The sequence below is a fragment of the Podarcis vaucheri genome, assembly GCF_965113315.1.
Source record: "Podarcis vaucheri genome assembly, chromosome: 3".
Lineage (NCBI taxonomy): Eukaryota > Metazoa > Chordata > Lepidosauria > Squamata > Lacertidae > Podarcis > Podarcis vaucheri.
The window spans coordinates 56,317,218-56,338,388 of NC_138761.1; the positions used below are offsets into that span (position 1 = coordinate 56,317,218).

The following is a 21,171-nucleotide window of genomic DNA, read 5'->3' on the forward strand; positions in this document are numbered from 1 at the left end:
GATCACCTTCATCCTTATTATCCCAGGGGGAATTGTTCCAAACCAGACCTTCCTCAGCTGCCATGTCTTTTGCCCCACAATCAACTCCGTAGGAAGAAGAAAAAAGTATTGCAAAGCGTAATGTTGCAATACTAAAGCAAGATTCAGTACCTATTCAGTGGGGCGGAGCAGCTCAACTCAGGATCCATACTGGAGCCAAAGTCGTCATTTTGGTCAGCAAGTACTAAGGGAGCTAGCTCACATAGGGACTAGTAGGAATTGTCTTTTAGGCTTTAGAAAACATACAATCCAATATATATCTAATTCAGTGCTTTCTAAGCTTTTTTGGAAATGCAATCCGGAGATGAAATTTTGTCTCTAAGAAACCTAGTCATTGGGATTAATCCCTTATCTAAAAAGTGAAAATATATGGTTGCTGCAGAGTAAATGTGGCAACACATACAGGAATATTGCCTCAAAGATTCACAGAACAGGATGTTAAGTGTATATACACATAAAGAGAAACTCCTGGAGTTTCCCTGTGATAGATTAAAATGATTTATGATTTAACAGAATGAAATCTAATGATGCCACGGCCAATTATAAGGATAAATAAGCAATTTTACAGAAGTCTGAAAACTCAAGTACAAAAGAGCAAAGCAATGAATTACAGGATAGAGGATACCTTATATTAGGGAAAGGGTTAGACTAGATTGGGGTAGCCATAATCTCTGACCATTAGCAATGCTGGCTGAGGCAAATGCAAATGGAGTCCAACAGAGACTGGAAGGTGCCATGTTGGCTGTCCTGGGCTAGATGACCTATTGTGTCCATTATAGTGTAGCACTACAACTCATCACCAAAACTTAAGGGAGTTCACCCATAGGTCCCTTCAACAAAGCAACAAAACTCTCAATTAAACAAAATATTCAGAATCTGCTAATGTCTTAGAAAACAAAATGCAATCTTGAGAAATGACCAAGCTAAAGCAATTGAATAAGTATACTCTTCATAACGCTACTGACCAGCAACCCTCATCATTGGATCAGGCTAATTCATGTGGAGTATATTCATACCACAACCAGTTAACATTGGCGGTGGCATGGGCAGCTCTAAACAGCATGGTGAATGACATGACTAGAAACATTTTACATGTCAACTTTCTGTTTGGAGGTGATCTCATAAGAAAGTACTGGCAGTCGGCCTCTATGTGGACTGATAGAACATACAGCCTGATCCTAAGACCAAAGTTCAAAAAGTAAAGCTTTGGTCATCTCTCCAGTTGTCTCCTGTTCTAATCCCTCACCCACTTTCCTTCAATACAACATATTCTCAGTGACTGCCATAGAATGCTCTATTTTTATTTGAAAAATGGATATAGGAAGAGACGTGTGTTTGCTATTGAGAGATCCTGCTTTGTCAAAGTGGCAAAAAAGGGCTTCAGGGCACAGCCCAAGAAGACTCAAGTGTTGTTGGTATTGGATTATTTCAGAGGTATCTCTCTGCTGTTTCTTTGTTGTCTTCCCTTTCTTCTTTGGGCACTTGAAAAAGAAGGATGCATGCTTACAGAGGTAGATTCCTTTGCTCTTAACACATGAAAGTCAAATGTCATAAAGAGAATGTAAGCAGGTTACAATAGCAGCGAATGAAAATCATTTCACCTCCGGACTTCCTGCTGGTCAGTGCTGTCTTGGTGTGCAAAATTATCTTCTTTTCTGTGAATGAGTAGGAAACGATCTGGCTCAAAGCCAACACAATTATTGTACAGTTAAACAGTGAATTTGCTCGTGTATCAATTCCTTCATATCTTGTTTGTCCTGAAGGAATGCTCCTTTTCTTAAAAGAATTAACTTCCCGATCCTAACACATATTAAGAAACACTTACCTTAGTTTTTAACAATTTATCTGGCAGCCCTATACAGCATTTTAGATCATCTATACAAACTTGCTCAGATGAGCTGAAAGAGCAATTAATAAGCAGAAACCATCCTATAATTATTCTTTCCAAACCACTGTTGGTGATACATAAGACCTTCCCAACTGGGGCTCTCCAAATGTTTTGGACTACAACTCCCATCAGCCCAAACTAGAATGGCCAATGGTCAGGGACAGCTGTCCAATACTTCTCCAGGGCACCAAGTTGGGGAAGGCAAGTTTACACATCAGCAGCTTACAGAACATGTTTAGTCGATTACAGCATCCCCCCAAAAGCCCCTTTATTTAGAGCACACACTGCACAATGTTTTTCTTTCCAGTTGGTGCCATTTCACAATTTCACTTTTTGATGGCTAATCTGTTAAAACCATTTTGACCACAATGATAGAGTGGTGGAGTAGGTCAAGTCTACTCCATGGACCAGCAACCCCGATGAAATTGATATGGTTCTTTCTTCATAGTCAGCACCATTCAAATGTTTTTAGCCATGTTTAAATGGCACATTGAGGTGTTTTTTTTATCCCGGTCATATCTTAACTACTTAATCAGTGCAGTACAAACAGACATAACAAAGACAGAAAGAGTGGAGGTTCTGAAAACAGGCTGAAGCTATGCAAAACTTCTTTGTATAACCTAGCTAAGAAGTCAGAAGAGCATTAGCTAGAGCTCCCCACCATTGAGTGGTTTTTAAAAATAGCTGCCTACATCTGCTTCTGTGCAGTTACAAGTGGGCTATAATTTAACATATATTTCTGAATGCATTGTTATGCAAGAGACAAAGAGGAGAGACTGTTACTATGGGCGATATAAGAGTGAATAGATTACAGCAGAAGAAGGAAAAATTACTTTTTGTGACACAAGGGAGTCACATTTCAAACCTGGATGATAATAGTATGTACTTTGCCTGTCCATTAAATTATCTTCTTTATTAATGTGTTAGAGCAAGTTATACGAACAAGATTATCAGGATGCCTACTGGGATAACATATTTTCCAGGAGTCCCATAGTGACTAAAAATGGAGAAAAAATTGAGAAATATGCAGGAACTCCTAACCAAGTCAGCATTTAAGATGAAACAGCAATCAGTGTCTTTTTATAGGAAAGGAGTAATTCTTGAGATATGCCCCTTAGGGCCCTGTTCTGTAAGGCCCCTTAACACTTTTGGTGAGAGTTCTTAGCAGCAATTCATTCTTTGCCAAAGCAATGTGAAACTCACTTCTCTGTTGCTACAACTCTGGAAAGAGATGAATAACCACCAGTGATTTACTTCCTTCCCAGATGAATGCCATTCTTACAAAGGGTGATGTTAGTGTGGGAAGGAACTATGCCATTGGCTTTGCCACCAATGGTTTCTGAATTGCTTCCCATAAAATAATCTGAAGTCATTTAACAATAAAAGCATCAACATTAAGACATATATAAAACAAATTCACGTTCAGTACAGATACAAAAATGGGACAAAAATCTTCATTTAGAATGTGTTCTGGGAAAAGGAAGGTCTTCAATAGGTGCCCGCTGAATTTGAGGGAATTCCAAAGGGTAAGTGCTGAAGGCTTGATTCCGACACCATACAGAATGGACTTTCTGATGAGATGGTATCTGTATTCATCCAATGTTTCTGGAGCAGTAGGGAAAGAATACCGTACATTGCAAAGTGTATCCTTTGCTGCTGCCTCATTCATTTCCATGAGGACCAAATTTGTACATTCAAAGAAATATGCTTGCAAATTTGCTTCCTCCATTAAGATGCATGTGGCAGTTGTTGTGAGTGAATTATTACTGAAGCTCCTTTGACCAAATAAACAAAAAAACAACACTGGATCAAGCTTCTGGATGTCTATAAAGGCTATGATCAGAGTATAAGCTGGCTCTTTCCTACTAATTACTGCCAGATATAAATATATTTTACCAATGGTTATTTTATTCAAAAACTTACTTCCATCCTTGAATGTAGCATCCTCTATGGACATACAGTAGAAATGATCAGCAGGTAACTCTCATTTGCTTTTTGTAAGTCAAAAAATTCCACCATTTTGGTCTGCTTTTTGCAAATACTAGCAGCCATTATTTCTGTGCTTGTTGCAACATCAGATGAAAATACTTCATGCTCAACCATCACGGCTAAGAGGAAAATAGTAAGCTTCCCTCTTACCAACTGAACTGGTTTGACCTTATGGTGAAATGAGAACATTATTCAAGAACACCCATCACAGTGCTTAACAAGATTTAATGTACATTTATTCTTAACATGTGGAACATATAAAGATTTTATACTGAATAAATGATAATTCATTAAGCCAGAGGAAAAGGAGGAATTTACATCAAGTTTTTTTGTCTTTTTTTAAACTACATTATTTTGAAATACAAATGCGGATTCTTCTCACTGAAAAATCTTTGAAGTTGTTTTTCTTCCTTTTCTTCCTGTATAAGTATTATTTTTCCTGTAGACTGGTAACCAATTTCTTAAATCAATCCATAAGTAACCATTTCCACATCTTGATTTATAAAGCAAGTTGTGAGCAACTGCTCTCCCGAAATAGAGCATGACTTTATACATACAGAAACTTGTACATTACCCTCGTGGTGGTGTTTTTCTGTTACTGTTTTTTAGAGACATGGCCCGAACAAAATAATAATAATTATAATAATTATAATAATAATAATAAAATTAAGTCTACCATCACTTTGTAGTTACCACATCATGAAAAAAAAAATCCTTGTACGTATTTAAAAAAAGAGAGATGAGGGTATGTTTAATGTACAACTTCTATATACATCACGGCCCTTAGGCAATAAAAAAATATTTAAAATGATTAAAAGGAATTGTGAAGAACTGTCACTGTGGAAGGTCAAACAATAGATACTGATGTGACAGTTCTGGTGAGGAAGCAATTCATGTTGATCGTCTTCAGGTTTGTGTTTTAACTTTCCTAAAGAATTTGTTTTGCTCCTAGCCTAATGTAACCATTCTCCCGCAGAGAAACCAAGATAATTTCATATGCAGACTACGGACCGACCCCCTTCCTTGATCCGCTACACCTACATCACTAACTTTCTTCTATTGCACAGAGTGCGTTGGGCAACGGCATAAAGGGTGGTTGGGTTTTCTTTCATTCTTCAAAAATAAAACACACAGTAACTTAGTATATTTCCCCCACTTTTGCGCTTCAGAGTGGTGAGCCTTCCCCCCCGCCTCTCAAATCATGTTTTGCAACATTTCAACCCTCAGTATCCCTAGTTTGCTTCCCCTCCCAAAAAATATGTGATACAAACATGCAAAAAAATAAAAAATATTTTTTTTTGAAAATGATATCTATGGAAAAGAAGTGTGACCTTTGAATGTACTAGACAGACTTTGGTTAAAAAAATAAAATAAAAAGATGTACTTATACACATAGACAGCAAATATTAATTCCATAACTGTTCAAATTAATATTTTTTTTTAATTCCCAATTGGTAAATAGTGAATGGGGCAGAGGAGCAAAGATTCTTTTTTTCCTTCTTCCTACACTGGATAAACAAGTACAGAAAACAGCCAGTTATATGTGACCCTCTAATCTCCACTCACACATGCTTGGCTTCTCACTTATGTCATAACTGCCCAATCTGAAAAAGTACATCACAGATGACAGATGCAACCAGAGAGTTCAGGACAGCAGATATTGAGATATCCAGCAAACGTCCTTCGTGCAATAGGAACTCTGAGCGATTCTCCTCCACCCGGGCCATGGCCAGCAAAGCCTTGGCTGCCCTGCACATCATGTCTACGCTAGGTGGCTCCAGAGGCGGGGGCTGCATGTGCATGAGGTTATGCTGGCTCTGCTGGTACTGGGCCATAGTGACCCCATCCTCAAGGAAGCTTATCAAGTTTCCGATGCTTCCCTTCTGCACAGCAATCGCCCTTGCTGCTAATGTGTCCCCCTGGGCAAGGTTCGATAAGAGTGCCATGGACATTTCTCGGCAGACTGGATTTTTGCGGTCCCCAACGTACCTAACTAAAGTAGCATAGAGTTTCTCCTGACGACTGAATGGGGGAGTGGCCAAGATAAGGTCCACATTATTGTCTTGGATACTGAGTTTACACAGGGTTTCCAGTACAAGTCTCTGAGGCGACAGGACTGAGTTGGGCCCCACAGTTGGAAAAGGATCCTGTGCCTCTGCAGATGGGCACACCATCCAGTGCAGTAAGCCATCCAAAATTGGCAAACAGATGCTTTCCGTGTAAGCAGATAAGTCTAGCTGCCCAGAAATGTTGGCTAATGTGACCAATGTATTATCCCTCAAGACCTCAAGGCAGTCCCACCACCACTCATCCTTGCTGCAGGCCACCCCTTTGTCCGCCTCTTCCTCTTTTTCATATGTCTGTGGTGCACGCTTTCTTTCTGGGTGTTCATGATGGAGAAGTATCAACTTTCCTAAGATTAGCACCAAGCCCGGATGTTTTGACATTTCAGCATCATTGCCAGGCACAAAAGACAAGCTGCGGACAATGTTTGACACACAGATGCAACGTTTGGCCAAAGAGTCCTGCCAGTGAGTTATGGTGCATAGAGGAGTCTCATCTCGACTCCGTGGCTCATCCTCTAGCAACTTGATATTCCGATGACTTTTGGCTTGGTGGATCCCAAATGGAAATTTACTGCTATCTGTCTGAGAACTAGAGTCTGAGTCTTCAGACAGTGCTCCTGGACGAGCTGACAAGACATCGTCAATGGTGGCTGATATGCTTTTGTCTTGCTGTTCCTCAGGTTCTCTTTTCCCCTCCACATTTTTCTTTTTACTTGAAGAGTTGGATGGAAGAGGCGGTTTCCTGCGAGGAGGAATCTCCATCTTACTCTCAAAGTGGGTCTGGATGTGTTCGGTTGTATCACCCCCACCCAGCTGCCAATGGAGGAGTCCACTGTTGAATTCCTGAACACGCCCCAGCTGGTCAGATCGGTCGACAACAAATAAGTTGTTTTTCTTTACGATTTTTATTGGCAGCTTGTCAAACTTACTGGCTTGTTTTGGCCTCTCACTTGGATCAGCAATGGCACCAGGGGGAGCAAGAACAGTGCTCTTCTCTTCTTCAGGGTTCTCATTTTCCTCTTCTTCCTCTTCCTCATCCTCAAATTCACCAAAATAATCAATACATTCATCATTGTTTTCTTCTTTGCTGGCTTCTTGCGTTGCAGACTGGGCATCCTCTTTCTGGGCTGAATTATGGTCAAGTATTTTTGGTCCTGGATGTCCGACTTCATATTCCATGAGGATTCCAAATATATCTATCAGGCATTTTCTAAAGTATTCCACCAAAAGCTCAAGAAAACCAGATAACTGAAGAAACAAAAAATAACATAAGAACGTTAAGAGGAACATTTCAGGTGACATAGAATTGTGTTAGCAGCAGTAGGCATACTTTCAGAAAGATGTTAATTTACTCTTCATTTTACACATAAAACAAACCTTGTTGGGGCATTCTCTAAATGTAGGCATTTAGTGATCTGGGAATACTAAAAAGATTTAATGGAGTAATAAAAATATAAAGTATTTATAACCCTTGTAGTTCGCACATTTTAAAGGAAATCCCCAAACTGTATTTAATATTTAATTTAATATTAAAAGTTTTTATTACTTATTATTTTATTTTTTATTTTATCCCACAATTGAACTTTTTGGATCTTACAAAATAGTCACAATTATTTAAACACACACAGGCACACAAACTGAGTGTTCCTCTGGAATAAAGGGTCTTCCCTCTGCCCTCAGAGATACAACTCCACTTACACTGTGTCCTTGTAATGTTTTCTTACTTGAATGGTGCTAAATACAGGAGTACAAGGAAAGTACATTTGAAGTCAGGGTGAGTGAGGCCACTTTGCCATGGCCATTTGCTTCTTAAAATTCATGAATTTCTATTTTGCTGAAATTATTGCAAAGACATGCATTTATTGAAACCAGACCTCCCACTCTCCCCCACCCACATTATCCAACAAAGTCTCTGGACAGGCTACAGTATGTCCCCATCTAAATTTATCCACACACTAACCATGTGAAGGAACTTAGATGGAGAAATAGATAATGAATATGTATTTGAGCTGGCTCATAATCCCTATTTTCCAGCTCATAAATGTTGGTAGTAGCCCTTCAACATACATATCTATAGCGTGATTTATAGCACTTCAGTGTTCTGAAAGCAAAAAAAGTAAAAACAATTCTTTTCTAATTTACAAAAGCTTTCCTGTCTGGTGTCCTGGAAATGATTACTACTCATTTCAGGTGATCAAGCAAGTGGCTATTTACAAACCTGTTCATTGTTCCATATTGCATGAAATGATGCACTCATAACTACTTGTGAATAAAAAACCAAGCCAGAATAATTGCCACACTTACAATTCTCACCCTGCAAGGAATCTAGCAGCAGTGGCAGATCACAAAAGGGTTTTCATACTGCTTCTTAATCCCTATAGTGCAAGTCTTTTGCATCAAAGAAATCAGTCTTCTCTAGTGATATCTTGTGATATTTAGTAGAAACTTTCTTTAGTGGAATCTAGTAGAAATTTACTTTCACTTGAAATATAACATTAAATTGCAAAAAGAAGGTGAATGTAAGAGGCTTGGTTCTGGAAGAGGTGAAGTCTTTTGAAAGTATGGCCCCACAAATAGTGATCTTTTATGTCATATGCAAATAATTATTTAAATATTTTTTCCTCTCCCATCTCCCACACCTTTCCTAATTCTGTGACACACTTTAGTCTTCAAGTTAAAGAAGAGCTGACAATATATCAGTAGTAGCCAAGATAGTTTTCATGTCTGTGATAAGCTCTTGAAGGCTTTTATTACCAACTGATGTGCTCCATCCAAGGCACTCTTGAGTTCCTCCTGCTGTTAGTGAAAGCTATATGCAGCATAAATGTTCAACCAGGGAAAAAAATATTGGCTTGGATTTAAAGATGCTCTTGTACAAAGCACTTTTTACTGATTCCTCCATCTGAGTGCAGCTTCCTGTACCCTGTTCTGTTCGAGAAGGCCCCTTGATTCCCAACAGTGTCTTTTGGCTGAGGAGCTGAGGGAAAGAGGGAACTGGAAAACCCTGCTGTGAGAAAGGGTCTGTTCTCACATCTTAGGAACCAAGCTGCTGTAAGAGAGCTTTGATAAAAAAAATACTGATTTAATTTTGAAGGGTCACTGGATGACTAGGACATTTGAGTGGTGTTTCCAGTAGTGATTCTATGTTTCAGCCTCACTTTGTATTTATTAAATGGAAGGTAAATTCAACTGTTTGTTAAGCTTTAGAGGATGGGGTAAAATCACTTTAAAGTTATGGTGCTGCTAATGATGTGACACGTATTTTATGTGAATTGCTTATCTTGTAAGGAAGAGCATACCATTGAACTCCATGGGGACCAGCCTTATATCAGGTGAGACCACTGGTCCATCTAGCCCAGCTATTGCCTACACTGAATGGCAGCAGCTCTCCCAGGGTTTCAGATGGGGATACTCCCTGTCCAACATGGAAAAGCTTTCTTCTACAGAAAGCTACGGCCTTCTGCAGAAGAAACATATACTCTGCCACTGAGCTATGGCCCACCATGAATTGCTAATGCTCTTTCTTCTTATGCAACATGTTTTGTACTGCCTTATTTTGTTGTCAACTGCCCTATGACTGTTTTAGATGAAGGAAAATATCTATCTATCTATCTATCTATCTATCTATCTATCTATCTATCTATATGGCATTAGGAGGTTTCAGATAAACAGACTTCTGGAGAAATATCAAACCTACCTGAGAGAGATTGAAAGTAGCAACAGTACTGTCATCATACAGAAGGATATTAATAGTATCTAAAGCCCAAGTACTTTCAGCAAGAAGGCCTGATTTAAGTGACATCATCACCCTCCAAGCCTCAGGAGTCACTGGAAAATAAGAACACAAAGCATTAATAAGCATTCTGTCTAAAGGAGATCCAGAAGCTAGATTTCAAATGGCATACAGATTTTGGATCAGTGAGAAGAAGGGATGCTTTTATTCCAGATTATGGTATGAATAGTCACAGTTCCTTTGTTAGGTTCAGGAATGGCAACTCTCATATGCAGAATTCACTAGCATGTCTTCCACTGAACACAACACTGAATTATATTAAATACAGCAGGAAAAACTGCCTATTTAAGATGAAAAAAGCCATGCTGCTATTTTGAGAACTGGCTGAATAAAACAGCACAGAAGGTTAATCTGTGGCTAACAAACATGGTCGTTAGCTATCATGCTCCGTTATGCAAATTGAAGAGATGAGCCACTCTTAAGCATTAGGAGTTGAGAGGAACAAAATATGTTTGATTAATAAGGCTTTTGGCTATCCTTTCTTTCAAGCTAACTAAGGAATGTACACAAGGGTGTGTGTTTGTGTGTGCCACACCCACTTCTGGGTGCAGATTGAAACCACTTTTGAAGAACTGTTAGGATTTGAGGAAAATCAGATTTAATCTTGCAGTTCTCAGACCCAGCTTGGAATTTTTGAGTGCTCTACTGATACTTTTTTCTGCATAATCATATGTTATCTTCTGAGCCCTCATAATGTCTACTCAAAATGCATTCTTGTAAGTAAGCAAAGTATAGTTTGGTTCTCCAAAGTATACTTTGAATTTCCTCTTGGGGAAGAGGGGGTGAAAAATGGCAATAGAAGTAACCCAATGATCCAGAAGTAACCAAAACGGTGTCCCCTTCATTAGTCGTTGGATTCTAGCTCCCCCGTGCCAAAATGAAATCACATACATCCTGCTTATTTCAGGAAGAAACCAAATGTCAGAAACAGCAGGAGGACAACACCTAATATGAAAACTTTAATAAAACACACAGTTACAGTAACTTCTTGCCTAAGTATCCAGTGCCCTTCTTCATATAAGTAGATTAAGTGGTGGGGTGAAAATGGTCACTCCTGCTATGAAATTTGGGCATGGTTGCAATTTAACAAAGGTAATTTCTCAACGTAAGTTTACAAAACTGCAGCCTTTAAAATATTGTAATTAAAAAGAGACTCCTTTTCATTGTCTAGCACTTACCTATATCTTTTGAGGTAATCTTTCGTCTTGGTTTCAAGACTGGCTGGGATGCTTCTACAGAGCCTGGAGGAAAAGTTATTTCCCTCCTCATTGGTGGTGGCTGGGTTGGAGGACCTGCGACCTGTGAGACTGGAACAGCGGGCATAACTTTCGGCATCTTCATGGAGGGCAGGAAAGGGGATTTACTTGGAGACATACGGTTTTCATGGGAGCGTGGGAAGGATGCAGGACTAGGCGCTCGAGAGATGTGGTTTGGCATCGACGGTGTCGTCTGGTAAGATGACTGAGGAGGTCGAGTGACAGGCTGCATGGAGGCAGAAGATGACATGTAAGAAGGCTGACGTTGGTTGACATGAGAAGGCCACTGGCTTTCATGGTTTATCCTCTGGTCAGGGACCATCATATCTTCAGTGCGGTTCATCCCTGGATAAGGTGGGGCCTGTGCAGGGCCTCCAGGGCCTTGCCTATTTTGATATGGGTAAGACATATCATTTCTTGTGGGCCACATGTTCTGTTGGGGGCCTTCACTGGAGGCTGATGACTGCATAGGACCACCAATCATCTGAGGAGGTATTCCATGTTGCTGCATTTGTCCCGGTGCCTGCATTCTCTCTCGGCTATAAGGATATGGATACTGTCCCTGTATGGGCCTTCGGTCTGGTCCAGAGTAAGCACTGTACTGGTTAAACATATCTTGCTGCTGGCCACTATACTGCATATTAAACATATCTCCTTCATGGCGTTTTGCTGGGGGCCCATACATGCCATCCATATGCCGTTTGTAGTTCTGAAAAGGAGGAACAACATGAATAAGCTTTAAGATACAATGAAAATATTATTTTTCATAGGAAGATTCATATTCCACAGTCAACCAATGAGATTTGCTACCACAAGACATAGTAATGGCTACCAACTTGATTCTTTTAAAAGGGGTTAGACAGATTCATGGAGGACAAGGCTATCAAAGGCTACCGAGTCCTGATGACTATGTATTATCTCCAGCATGCCTCTGAGTACCAATTGTTGGGGGATTATGAATGGAATAGTGCTATTGCACTCATGTCCTGTGTGTGAGCTTCCCATAAGCATCTCTTTGAGCAGTGTGAGAACAGATAGCTAGACCTTTGGTCTGAACCAGCAGGGCTCTTATTAATTTCTTATGGAAGAAGCATTTGAGGCTGCATTATACAGATTTTGGTAAAAATATAACATACTTTGATTAGTATTTTCATTAACATATAATGCCTTTTTAATTATTTCAGTAAAGACATATGAATTGGCAGAAAATCCATCTTTCAGCTCTGGTGTACAACAAGTAGAAAAAAAATGATTATTTTAGTGGCGAACAAAAAATGCTTGAAGATGATATATGAGACAGCCCTTTCATTTTCGGAGGTAGTTCTGATGTGTTTATAACTTTATGTTTAAAAGATAGTTAGCCTAAGGCTAATACATCTCATGTTAGTTCTCATTCCAGTGAAGCGTGGTAAAAAAATTATTGGTTATTTTTTGACATATCCAAGTTTGAAAAAACAATGTTTCTTTATTAGTAAGGTCATTTTTAAGACTTTTGTTTAAGATACATAAAACTGATAGTCTCTATAATTTTGAAGCTCGCTATAACTTTCTTTTCAGAAAACGAGACACAATAAAGCATATAAAATGGTATGAATGTATCACATGAGTAAAAGCACCTGGGATGCAAGATGTCTTCAATGAACACTAAAATAAAACAGAGAGAACTTTCCCCACATGCTGTTAGAATGTCAGAGGCCCTCTTGAAGGTACTACCGCCACCAGATGTTCAGGGGGAGGTGGTTAGAACCATCCCGATTTTCTCATATAGGAAAACAGCAGACTAAGCTTTTTAGGAGACTTTTGCCTCTAAGTGAAGGGAGTAAGGGAGTAATTGGATGCTCTGTGTTGTGTTGGCTATGGGTTGTATCGAGCACAGTCTAACTTCCCCCTCCTCTCCTCCCCCTGCAGCCCCCAGACACCCCCTAAAACTGCCCTGAGAGTCCCCCAACCTTCTGGAATACATTTCCACTTTTGGAACAGCAGCATTGGATTAAATCCTATGATTCTTGGTTACTGTTTTGTATTGAGATATATTTAAGGATATTTTCAGAAAGATATATACATAGGTATGATGTTTGTATGCTCAGAGCAAGCCAATCTCTGGGTGACAGTCCTTATGTAGCCAAAAGAGTATCATCTGTGTACAAGACGAAAGAATCAGCAGGACTTAAGAATCCATTTTTTTCTGTGTGTGGAGGGGGGCGGAGACATTGTTAACTGGGAGAGAGGAAGAACAGAATGAAATAAAGGTTGGCTGGCTGCTGCGGCCCTGGATAAAGGAATGCTACAGCTGCAGTTCCCACTAGAAAGCTGCTTTGAGAGTTTTACTGGGAAATGGGATATAAACATTATCCAACAAATTAACTTGGAACTTGGCTGTTGTGTGGCAATGGCAGCCTCAGCTATAACTTTTCTGCCCTATCTTTTGGATAGTTTTAAGACAAACAACTTTGCAATTTGTAAATATTCACTTGGCCCCTTCATTCTCTTGCTAGCCTTCATGTTTCAACAGAGGTGGGGTTTTTCTTATTGCCTCCTTTCCCGCTGGATTTACCATATTTTTCGCTCTATAACACGCACCTGACCATAACACGCACATCGTTTTTAGAGGAAGAAAACAAGGGGGGGGGGGAATTCTGAATGAAACAGTGGATGTATCATTTTTGTGCTTCATGCTGTGGCCACAGACATTTGATCTGATGGTGAATTTGGGGTGACCCAATGCAAACATCCTGAGAATCCCTGTGGATCTGTGCTTTGTAACCACGTTTTTGCACCATTGCGGCCCCAGACATCAGTGGGTGCGTGATTTTTTTGGTGCAGGCTGTAGCCATGGACATGCTATGTGATCTGATGGTGAATTTGGGGTGACCCAATGCAAAGATCCTGAGGATCCATGTGGATCCATGCTTTGTAACTACATTTAAGTGGGGAGGGAAGGAAAAGCACAGAAGGGACAAGGAGCATGAGAGGGGTGTGCAGAGAAGCAGCTGGCTAAGAATGCAGGAGAGGGATTTAATGGGAGGGAGGAAAGAAAGGCAAAAGTCCCCCCCCCACCCAAGCCAGCCCCCCCTCTCTCTCCCATCTGCATGCTTTCTGGCTGCCTGCGAGCAGCAGCAGCAGCAGAAGCAGCACCGGAGCACGGAGAGGAATTAGAAGGACGCTCTGCTTTCCCCTCTGCTTGCCTGGAGGGGAGGGGATTTGCCTGCTCTTTGTTCCGTTTGAGCAAACACAGCAACGAAACACAAGAAGGTGGGCAGTAAGACCCTGAGGCAGAATGCAGGAAAGCAGCAACTTCCTCTTTTCAGGTTTCCCTTCTCCATGACGCGCAATTTGATTTTTGCCTGATTTTTCGGCTCCAGGGACCACACATTCGCTCAATAACACGCACAGACATTTCCCCTTCCTTTTTAGGAGAAAAAAATATGCGTGTTATAGAGGGGAAAATACGGTAGCTATCTGAAGTGCATGAAGATAACATAGAAACAGCCCTCCTCCCCCTACCAACATTATTGGGGATATGTCCTTTGTCTTTGTACATTGTCTATGCACTGGCATCAAATCTCCCTCAGTAAAAAACAACAACACCAAACCCATCTTGTCCCGTGTGTCACTGAATCAGCTATTCACAACTATGAAACATTTCATACAAAAGGATCCACACACATGCAGTCATAGGCCTGGCAATGTCTTTTCTGTCTATCAGTGGAATTCATCCTAATGTTGCATTCTGTTTTTCAATGTCCGTATGCATGGATTTCTAGAATGAACTTTGCGGAGGGAAAATGACAACCACAAATGTTTACCTGCTGTTGTGGAAACATTCCAGGTTGGTGTCCCCCATAGGGTGGCTGTCCTGAAGGAGGTACTTGCACTGGATATTGCGGCCCATATTGTTCATGCCTGCAATGAGGAATATGAGCTACTAATTAGTACAGACAATTTCCCAATTATAAACGGAGAGCTGTTTTATAAGAAGTCCTGAAGCTCTCCACAGAACCTCCCTTCTGTTCCATCATACCGCCTGTCAACAACAAAATGTTATTTGTTAAAACCGAAGTTTTGTTCATGGGGGTGTGTGCTTGGTTCAGTGGCACTGTATCAGAGTACATTTATTTCAGTCTTATAAAAAAATGTAGAAGTAGTTGTGTAGGCTTGGATCTGAGAATTGAACATACCTACTGCTGCAGGTAGGAGGCAACATATGACATGGATATATGCCTGATTCACAAGTTTTCTGCTTTCCTTTAATCTCTTATGAGAGATGGAAGTACTGTAGCAACTGAGTGAATTACTGGTATCCCAGGGTCATGTGCAACTTCCTGTTTAGAGTGCTGGGGACATATAATTCCAATATCCAAGCTTCCACCTCACCTCACTTGCAAATATCTGAATGAGCTGAAAGCTTTGAAGTCAAAATTCTGTGCCCATCCTACAGTGAAAACAAATCCAACTAAGAGGCTGAAGTTGATTCTGCGTTGAGTCACACAGTGATGACGAAATCTATAGTTAGCCAATAATGTTAGAATATTACACTTTTATAAAATTATTTATGTAAACAGGAGAAATATTTTATTCAGAAGTTTAAGGAAAATTTATAATTGAACTGGAATACATAAAGTCAAACCAATTTTCTTTGGAAGTGAAATTAAACTTGGCAAAAGTCCTCCTTGTTGCACAGGAAGATTGGGTGTGTAAGCCTGATGCGTTGCTTGAGCTTCATGAGGTTCATCACCTTAGCACTAAATTATGGTTTAGTACAGGAGTAGCCAGCATGATGTACCCCAGATGTTATGGATTACAACTCCCATCATCCCTGATCATTGGCTATGCTTGCTGAGGCTGGTGGGACTTGAACTACCCTGGGTTAGAGTTACATGTGAATGCATGCATTGTGAGAACTTCATGTAAGCATGATTATGCTTATTACATATTATGTTGAGAACTCAAGAGCTGTAGGCACACCTTGAAACTTACCTGTGCAACTTGGTAACAGTGCAGAGTACTGTATCTAATTTTGACGGGAGACCCCAAACTGGATATGACTTAATTTGCTATAATATAACATCCAAACCATCTTGTCTCAGATTAAAAGCACGACCTTAAGACTCATTTATCCAGCAAATAAACATCTAGGATTGCTCTTGCAATTGGTCATTTAGTGCAGTGATGCCATGGACCCCCTGTGCCCTTCCCAAATCTGCTCCAGAGAATTGGAGGAACTCCCAAAACAGATTTAGGGTGTGTGGGGGGGGGGGGGGAACAGGGCAGTGAGTCTTTGAATTAATGGAAATACTTCATGGAATACTTCCCAGGGGACCCTGCCTGTGGAATACTTTTTCTAAGTTAGCTCACACAGCACCAAATTTGATGTCAATCCCATGCCAGGTGGCAACTTGTTATTTTGCTATTTAAAATTTGTAAATTGTCCTTGAAATGTATTAATATAAACAAACAATATAATCTAAGGTATTTAATTTGCTATGGAGCCCCTTACAGTGGCATAACCATACAGACACAAATCTAAAATAGGCAATAATTAGCAACTAGAATATTAATAGACCTAAGAAAAATAAGCTTCTTTACCTGATAAACCAAGGATGCCTCCTTGGAATAAGCCACCTTGTGTGCTCATATTGTGACATATTTCTTTTATGTTCAAGATATACTGCACTGGGCTACCTCTGTCCCTTCTTTCAAATCCCTTCTCAAACCTCAGTCCTCATTCCCAACCTTTAAGCACATGGAACTGCATTTGCTTGCATCATTTTCTTCCTCCCTTTGTCTTTCCTCCCTCCCCTCTATGGTCTTCCCTCCCATTGTCTATTTTAAGCTCCTTGAAGGTAGGGATTTGCCTATTTTGCCCATGTAACTGTAAGGTGCCATGTATGGTGATGGCACTGGATGCATGTATAGATGTCATATTCATAGAGGATCCACTGGCTATACAAACATATGATGGTTTTTTATATCTCTGCAGCACTTCTTAAATGTTCTTAGTGAGTTACAGTTGTAAAATTTGATTTTAAAAATGTCTGACAGAATGAGGTTTAAGGGAAAAGTCAAAGGTCTGCTTTCACCCTAGAGAGTAGACCCAGTTCATGCTGACGTCTGCAAGTGAGAGAAGTCTGTGCATATATATGCTGGAATTCTAGCTCCTAGAGGGTTCCACTTAAAAACATAAGCCATATTTCAAGGAATCTCAATTAATTTGTTTACAAAATGTTGCAACCAAAGAAAGACATGGGAGCCTCAGCATTTAATGACTAAATTTAAAGTAAAAGGTTAAGAACAGTACTTCATGTGTATATATGAGCAAAATAACAGTTTTATTTTGATTTATGGAAGTAGAAGGGCTTTTGCAATCCCATGTTCTCTAGAAGTTCAAAATGAACATACTGTTATAATCCAAAACTGAAATAATGAAAAGCCAGACAGCAAGCTCCTGTAAGTTCTGGAAACACTCCATCGACATGGCTGCTGAGCCACTGCTACTGTTCTCAAAGGAGTCGATGATGCCAGGGAACAGCAGAAGTCCCATTGAAAGAAAAAAGGCTACACACCAACAATGCTTGGTAAATTGCACCTTCTGCCCAGTGGCTCTCAAGATTTAAAATTATCTGATTAACACAGGCATTTGAAACAAATTAAATTGTTGTTCACCTTTGCTGCCCAGGGTAACGGTTAGGAGAGTACATGCTTGGGTCACTGTTTGAAGGCACCATGTTGCTTTGACCAGGTGCTCCCATACTGCCTTCAGGACCCAGCCCATGATCCGACCTAAAAATGACAAAGGAAACCTCATGCTGTAAAAAGCACTTATTCTCTCAATCTGCTTAAAAAAAAAAATACCGTATTTTTCGCTCTATAAGATGCACCAGACCACAAGATGCACCTAGTTTTTGGAGGAGGAAAACAAGAAAAAAAATATACTGAATCTCCGAAGCCAGAACAGCAAGAGGGATCACTGCGCAGTGAAAGCAGCAATCCCTCTTGCTGTTCTGGCTTCTGGGATAGCTGTGCAGCCTGCATTCGCTCCATAAGATGCACACACATTTCCCCTTACTTTTTAGGAGGGAAAAAGTGAGTCTTATAGAGCAAAAAATACAGTAATTAAAAAATTAAGGCATAGCCGGTTTGGGCTCCAGACCTCTCAGGGACTCAAAGTGTCATTGAGACCACTGCACTTCATTTCTTTAAGGAATAAATGTATGGCACCTATTTTATGCTGCTCTTGATTATGAAATTCAGCCTACTGAAACCTGAAACATGGAAACAGCTACACATAACTGGGAGGGGGAGGGACAAATGACATGCCACTTACAGTTCTGTGACTTCTATTCCTAACAGTAAAAAAAAAAAATCACAAAACAACTTAGTTTGAAAAAATTCAAGATGTTCTGAAATTAGCTTAATTTTAGTTTGGCCATCAAACACTGGATGTTTTGAGAATATTTGGTAGAGATTATTTCTAGTAATTAGTTTCATGTTGCAGATTCACATTTTTTTAAAAAAAAAATTGTGTGTGTGTGTATAAGCAAATTTGTTATTTAGCTCTTTAGTGAAGTTGTGGGACAAAACACTTCTAACCGGTAAAATATATTTTCCTCTGCACTGATCCTTTCTGTTGGTATCCAGAGCTTATAATAGAATCATAGATCTGTAGAATTGGGAGGGATCCTGAAGGTCATCTAATCCAACCCCATCCAATGAAGGAATCTCCACTACTAGCGTTTTCAAAAGTCTTTATTAATATAATTAAGAAATAATCCATTCTAGCTACTGAACCAATGACAATGGGATTATAGTTATAACCACATTACAGGAGCAGTGCCTCTTAAAGACAGCGGCAGGAAGCTAAATTACTGGGACATGGAGCAAAACATAGTCTGCATGCTTTGTTTTTATTGAAATGAAGAAAAAGGGGCTTCTTTGTTTTTTGTTTTACTAGTGCTGTGCCAAATTCACTGCAAATGTCACTATTTTGAAGAGAGAGAAAAAAGGTTTGCAAAAACCCCTGTACCTTCCATTCTTTCATGCATTTTGCCATATTTGTACCGAGCCATTGTTCCCCTCCCCAAACTATTTGAGTGCAATTATGTTGATGATGATTATTATTTTACCTAAAAAGACTTTTGTGCTTGATCCCAAGCAATCACCATCATATAGACAATCAGACCTGGCTACGTGGTGATATCACTTAGGGCAAAGAAAGCTCTCCAACTGACCTGACTCTAAATAGCTGGAGGGGATTGCACAAGTAACCATGCTGACACTCTCTGTCTTGCTCTGCTGTTCATTTCTCTGGCTGCCAAGGTAAGACTTTTATTCCAATTACATGTAGTTGAGCTTGTTGGGTCAGAATGTAGATGAGGATATGCATCCTAATGAAAGTAGTGGCAGAGATCGAAGTTTGGATATACACTGGATTACTTTCAACGGGACATGTAGTCAGGCATTTTGCCCCATTAGTCAACTATGCTTTGGCAATGGGGACCTGCTCCCTCTTTCTGACACCCACCTCCTCATGAACATTTTTACACCTTTTTGCAAAGGAGTCTGCAAAATCACCCAAAAGAGTAGAGTGCAGTTTGTCAGGGCTAAAATGTTCATTAAGAGCAAACACACTTCAGCTCAGTTATGATAACGCCACTCCAAATAAGAATTCAAATATACCCAACAACATACCTAAATTTCCTTATGCAGCCACACCCCTCACTTACTGATTCCTTGTAGGGTGGGGGGGGGGGGAGAGGACAGACTCAGTTTTTACTAATGATTTTACTCTAATTGATTCAGGAGATTACAGATGGGGAGCTTGTGGCCCCGTAAAAGTTTTTTGGGCTGCAACTGGGTATAGTCCAACATTACCTGGAGGGCCATGGGTTTCCCATCCCTGGCCTAGATGGTGTGAAGTCATCAGTATAGAACGCCATTGTAAGGGAGGAGCAAAAAAGACAGAGTCACTCACCTCCGGTCATAACCACTTCCATAGGCAAACTGCTGGCGCTGGCCCATGCCCATATTGGACATTGCCCCTGAGGGAGTCTGGTTGTACATTTCTTGCATTCCACTGTTGGGCATCTGTCCAGGGGTCATGAAGGGTTCACTGTTTCCAGGCACTGCAAGCAGAGAAGAAAACAGGTGTGCACCTGAAATTAATTGGTGTTTACTCCCAAATAGATGTGCGTAGACTGTAATCTAGCAGTGCGTTTTTAAAACTTTGCTGACAATCCTTTCCCCTTTTATAGAAATATCCTTCCGTCTAAACCACACCAAACCCTGAAAGAGCACCTATAGCTTATGAAATGTAATAAAAAGCAGAGATCAGTGAGAACAGTATCATACAGGGTTTTCCCCTTCACATCTCTGGGATGCAAAGGTAACAAATCACCTAAATTCACACACACGTACACATAAGGTAGCTAGGAAACAGAATATACCTTTTCTCATCCCACCAAAAGGGTCCTTATTCGGTTCATAGGGCATTCTTCCCATCATATCTGGCATATTCATAGACTGCTGATAAGGTGCATTTGGGGTCATGGAGTTTCGCTTTGGGAATGTCGAATCACTTACATCTGAAAAGGGATCATGCACACTAATGGAACTATTTCTAAAGAGACAGAGGAAAAGAAAGCATTAATGTCATGGAAACAGAAACACACATTGTGATACCTTATTAGATGGTGAGCCATGTAGTTCAGTGAGTTAAACTGCTCTAAAAAACTCCATCGGTTTTACACTTTTACCATTTTACTTTGACAGCCCACTTTCAAAACCCAGTTTCAAAAACATTCTAGGCATTTGTGTTTTCATATAGTAAACTGCCCTGTGATCCTCAGATGATGGGTGCTACAGAAATTTAATAAGAATAAGAATAATGTGGCAGCGACACACACACACACACACACACACACACACACACACACACACACTTTCATAAGTGTCCTGAAGCAATGCAAGTGATATGAGTTCCAGAGTAAAAGACTCAGCCTGCAAACTCACATGTAAGATGAAGCTAGCTAGTCTCAAGACAGAGCCTGGAGAAACCTTCTGTATTTTGACTTCAGCAATGAGTGCAAATCTCAAGACAAAGCCTGAACACTCAATGGGTGTGTGTGTGTGTGTGTGACCATT

The 21,171-nt window shown here is 40.2% G+C and overlaps 1 protein-coding gene across 14 annotated transcripts in view; it reads right to left on the bottom strand.

The window, feature by feature from the left end:
- Positions 1 to 4,121: 4,121 nt before the first annotated feature.
- The window catches only part of ARID1B (AT-rich interaction domain 1B), a 355,979-nt gene continuing 338,929 nt past the window's right edge, over positions 4,122 to 21,171 (bottom strand). For 10 of the 14 annotated variants that reach the window (XM_082215164.1, XM_082215169.1, XM_082215163.1 and 7 more), the window contains 7 exons: positions 20,475 to 20,647; positions 20,003 to 20,153; positions 17,695 to 17,811; positions 14,838 to 14,934; positions 10,954 to 11,740; positions 9,680 to 9,810; positions 4,122 to 7,230 (listed from right to left, as the gene is read on the bottom strand). In XM_082215164.1, coding sequence (XP_082071290.1) covers positions 5,506 to 7,230; positions 9,680 to 9,810; positions 10,954 to 11,740; positions 14,838 to 14,934; positions 17,695 to 17,811; positions 20,003 to 20,153; positions 20,475 to 20,647 — 3,181 coding nt within the window. In that variant the 3' untranslated portion in view covers positions 4,122 to 5,505. The remainder of the gene's footprint in view (positions 7,231 to 9,679; positions 9,811 to 10,953; positions 11,741 to 14,837; positions 14,935 to 17,694; positions 17,812 to 20,002; positions 20,154 to 20,474; positions 20,648 to 21,171) is intronic. The other 4 variants (XM_082215159.1, XM_082215158.1, XM_082215170.1 and 1 more) reach the window with 1 other exon arrangement.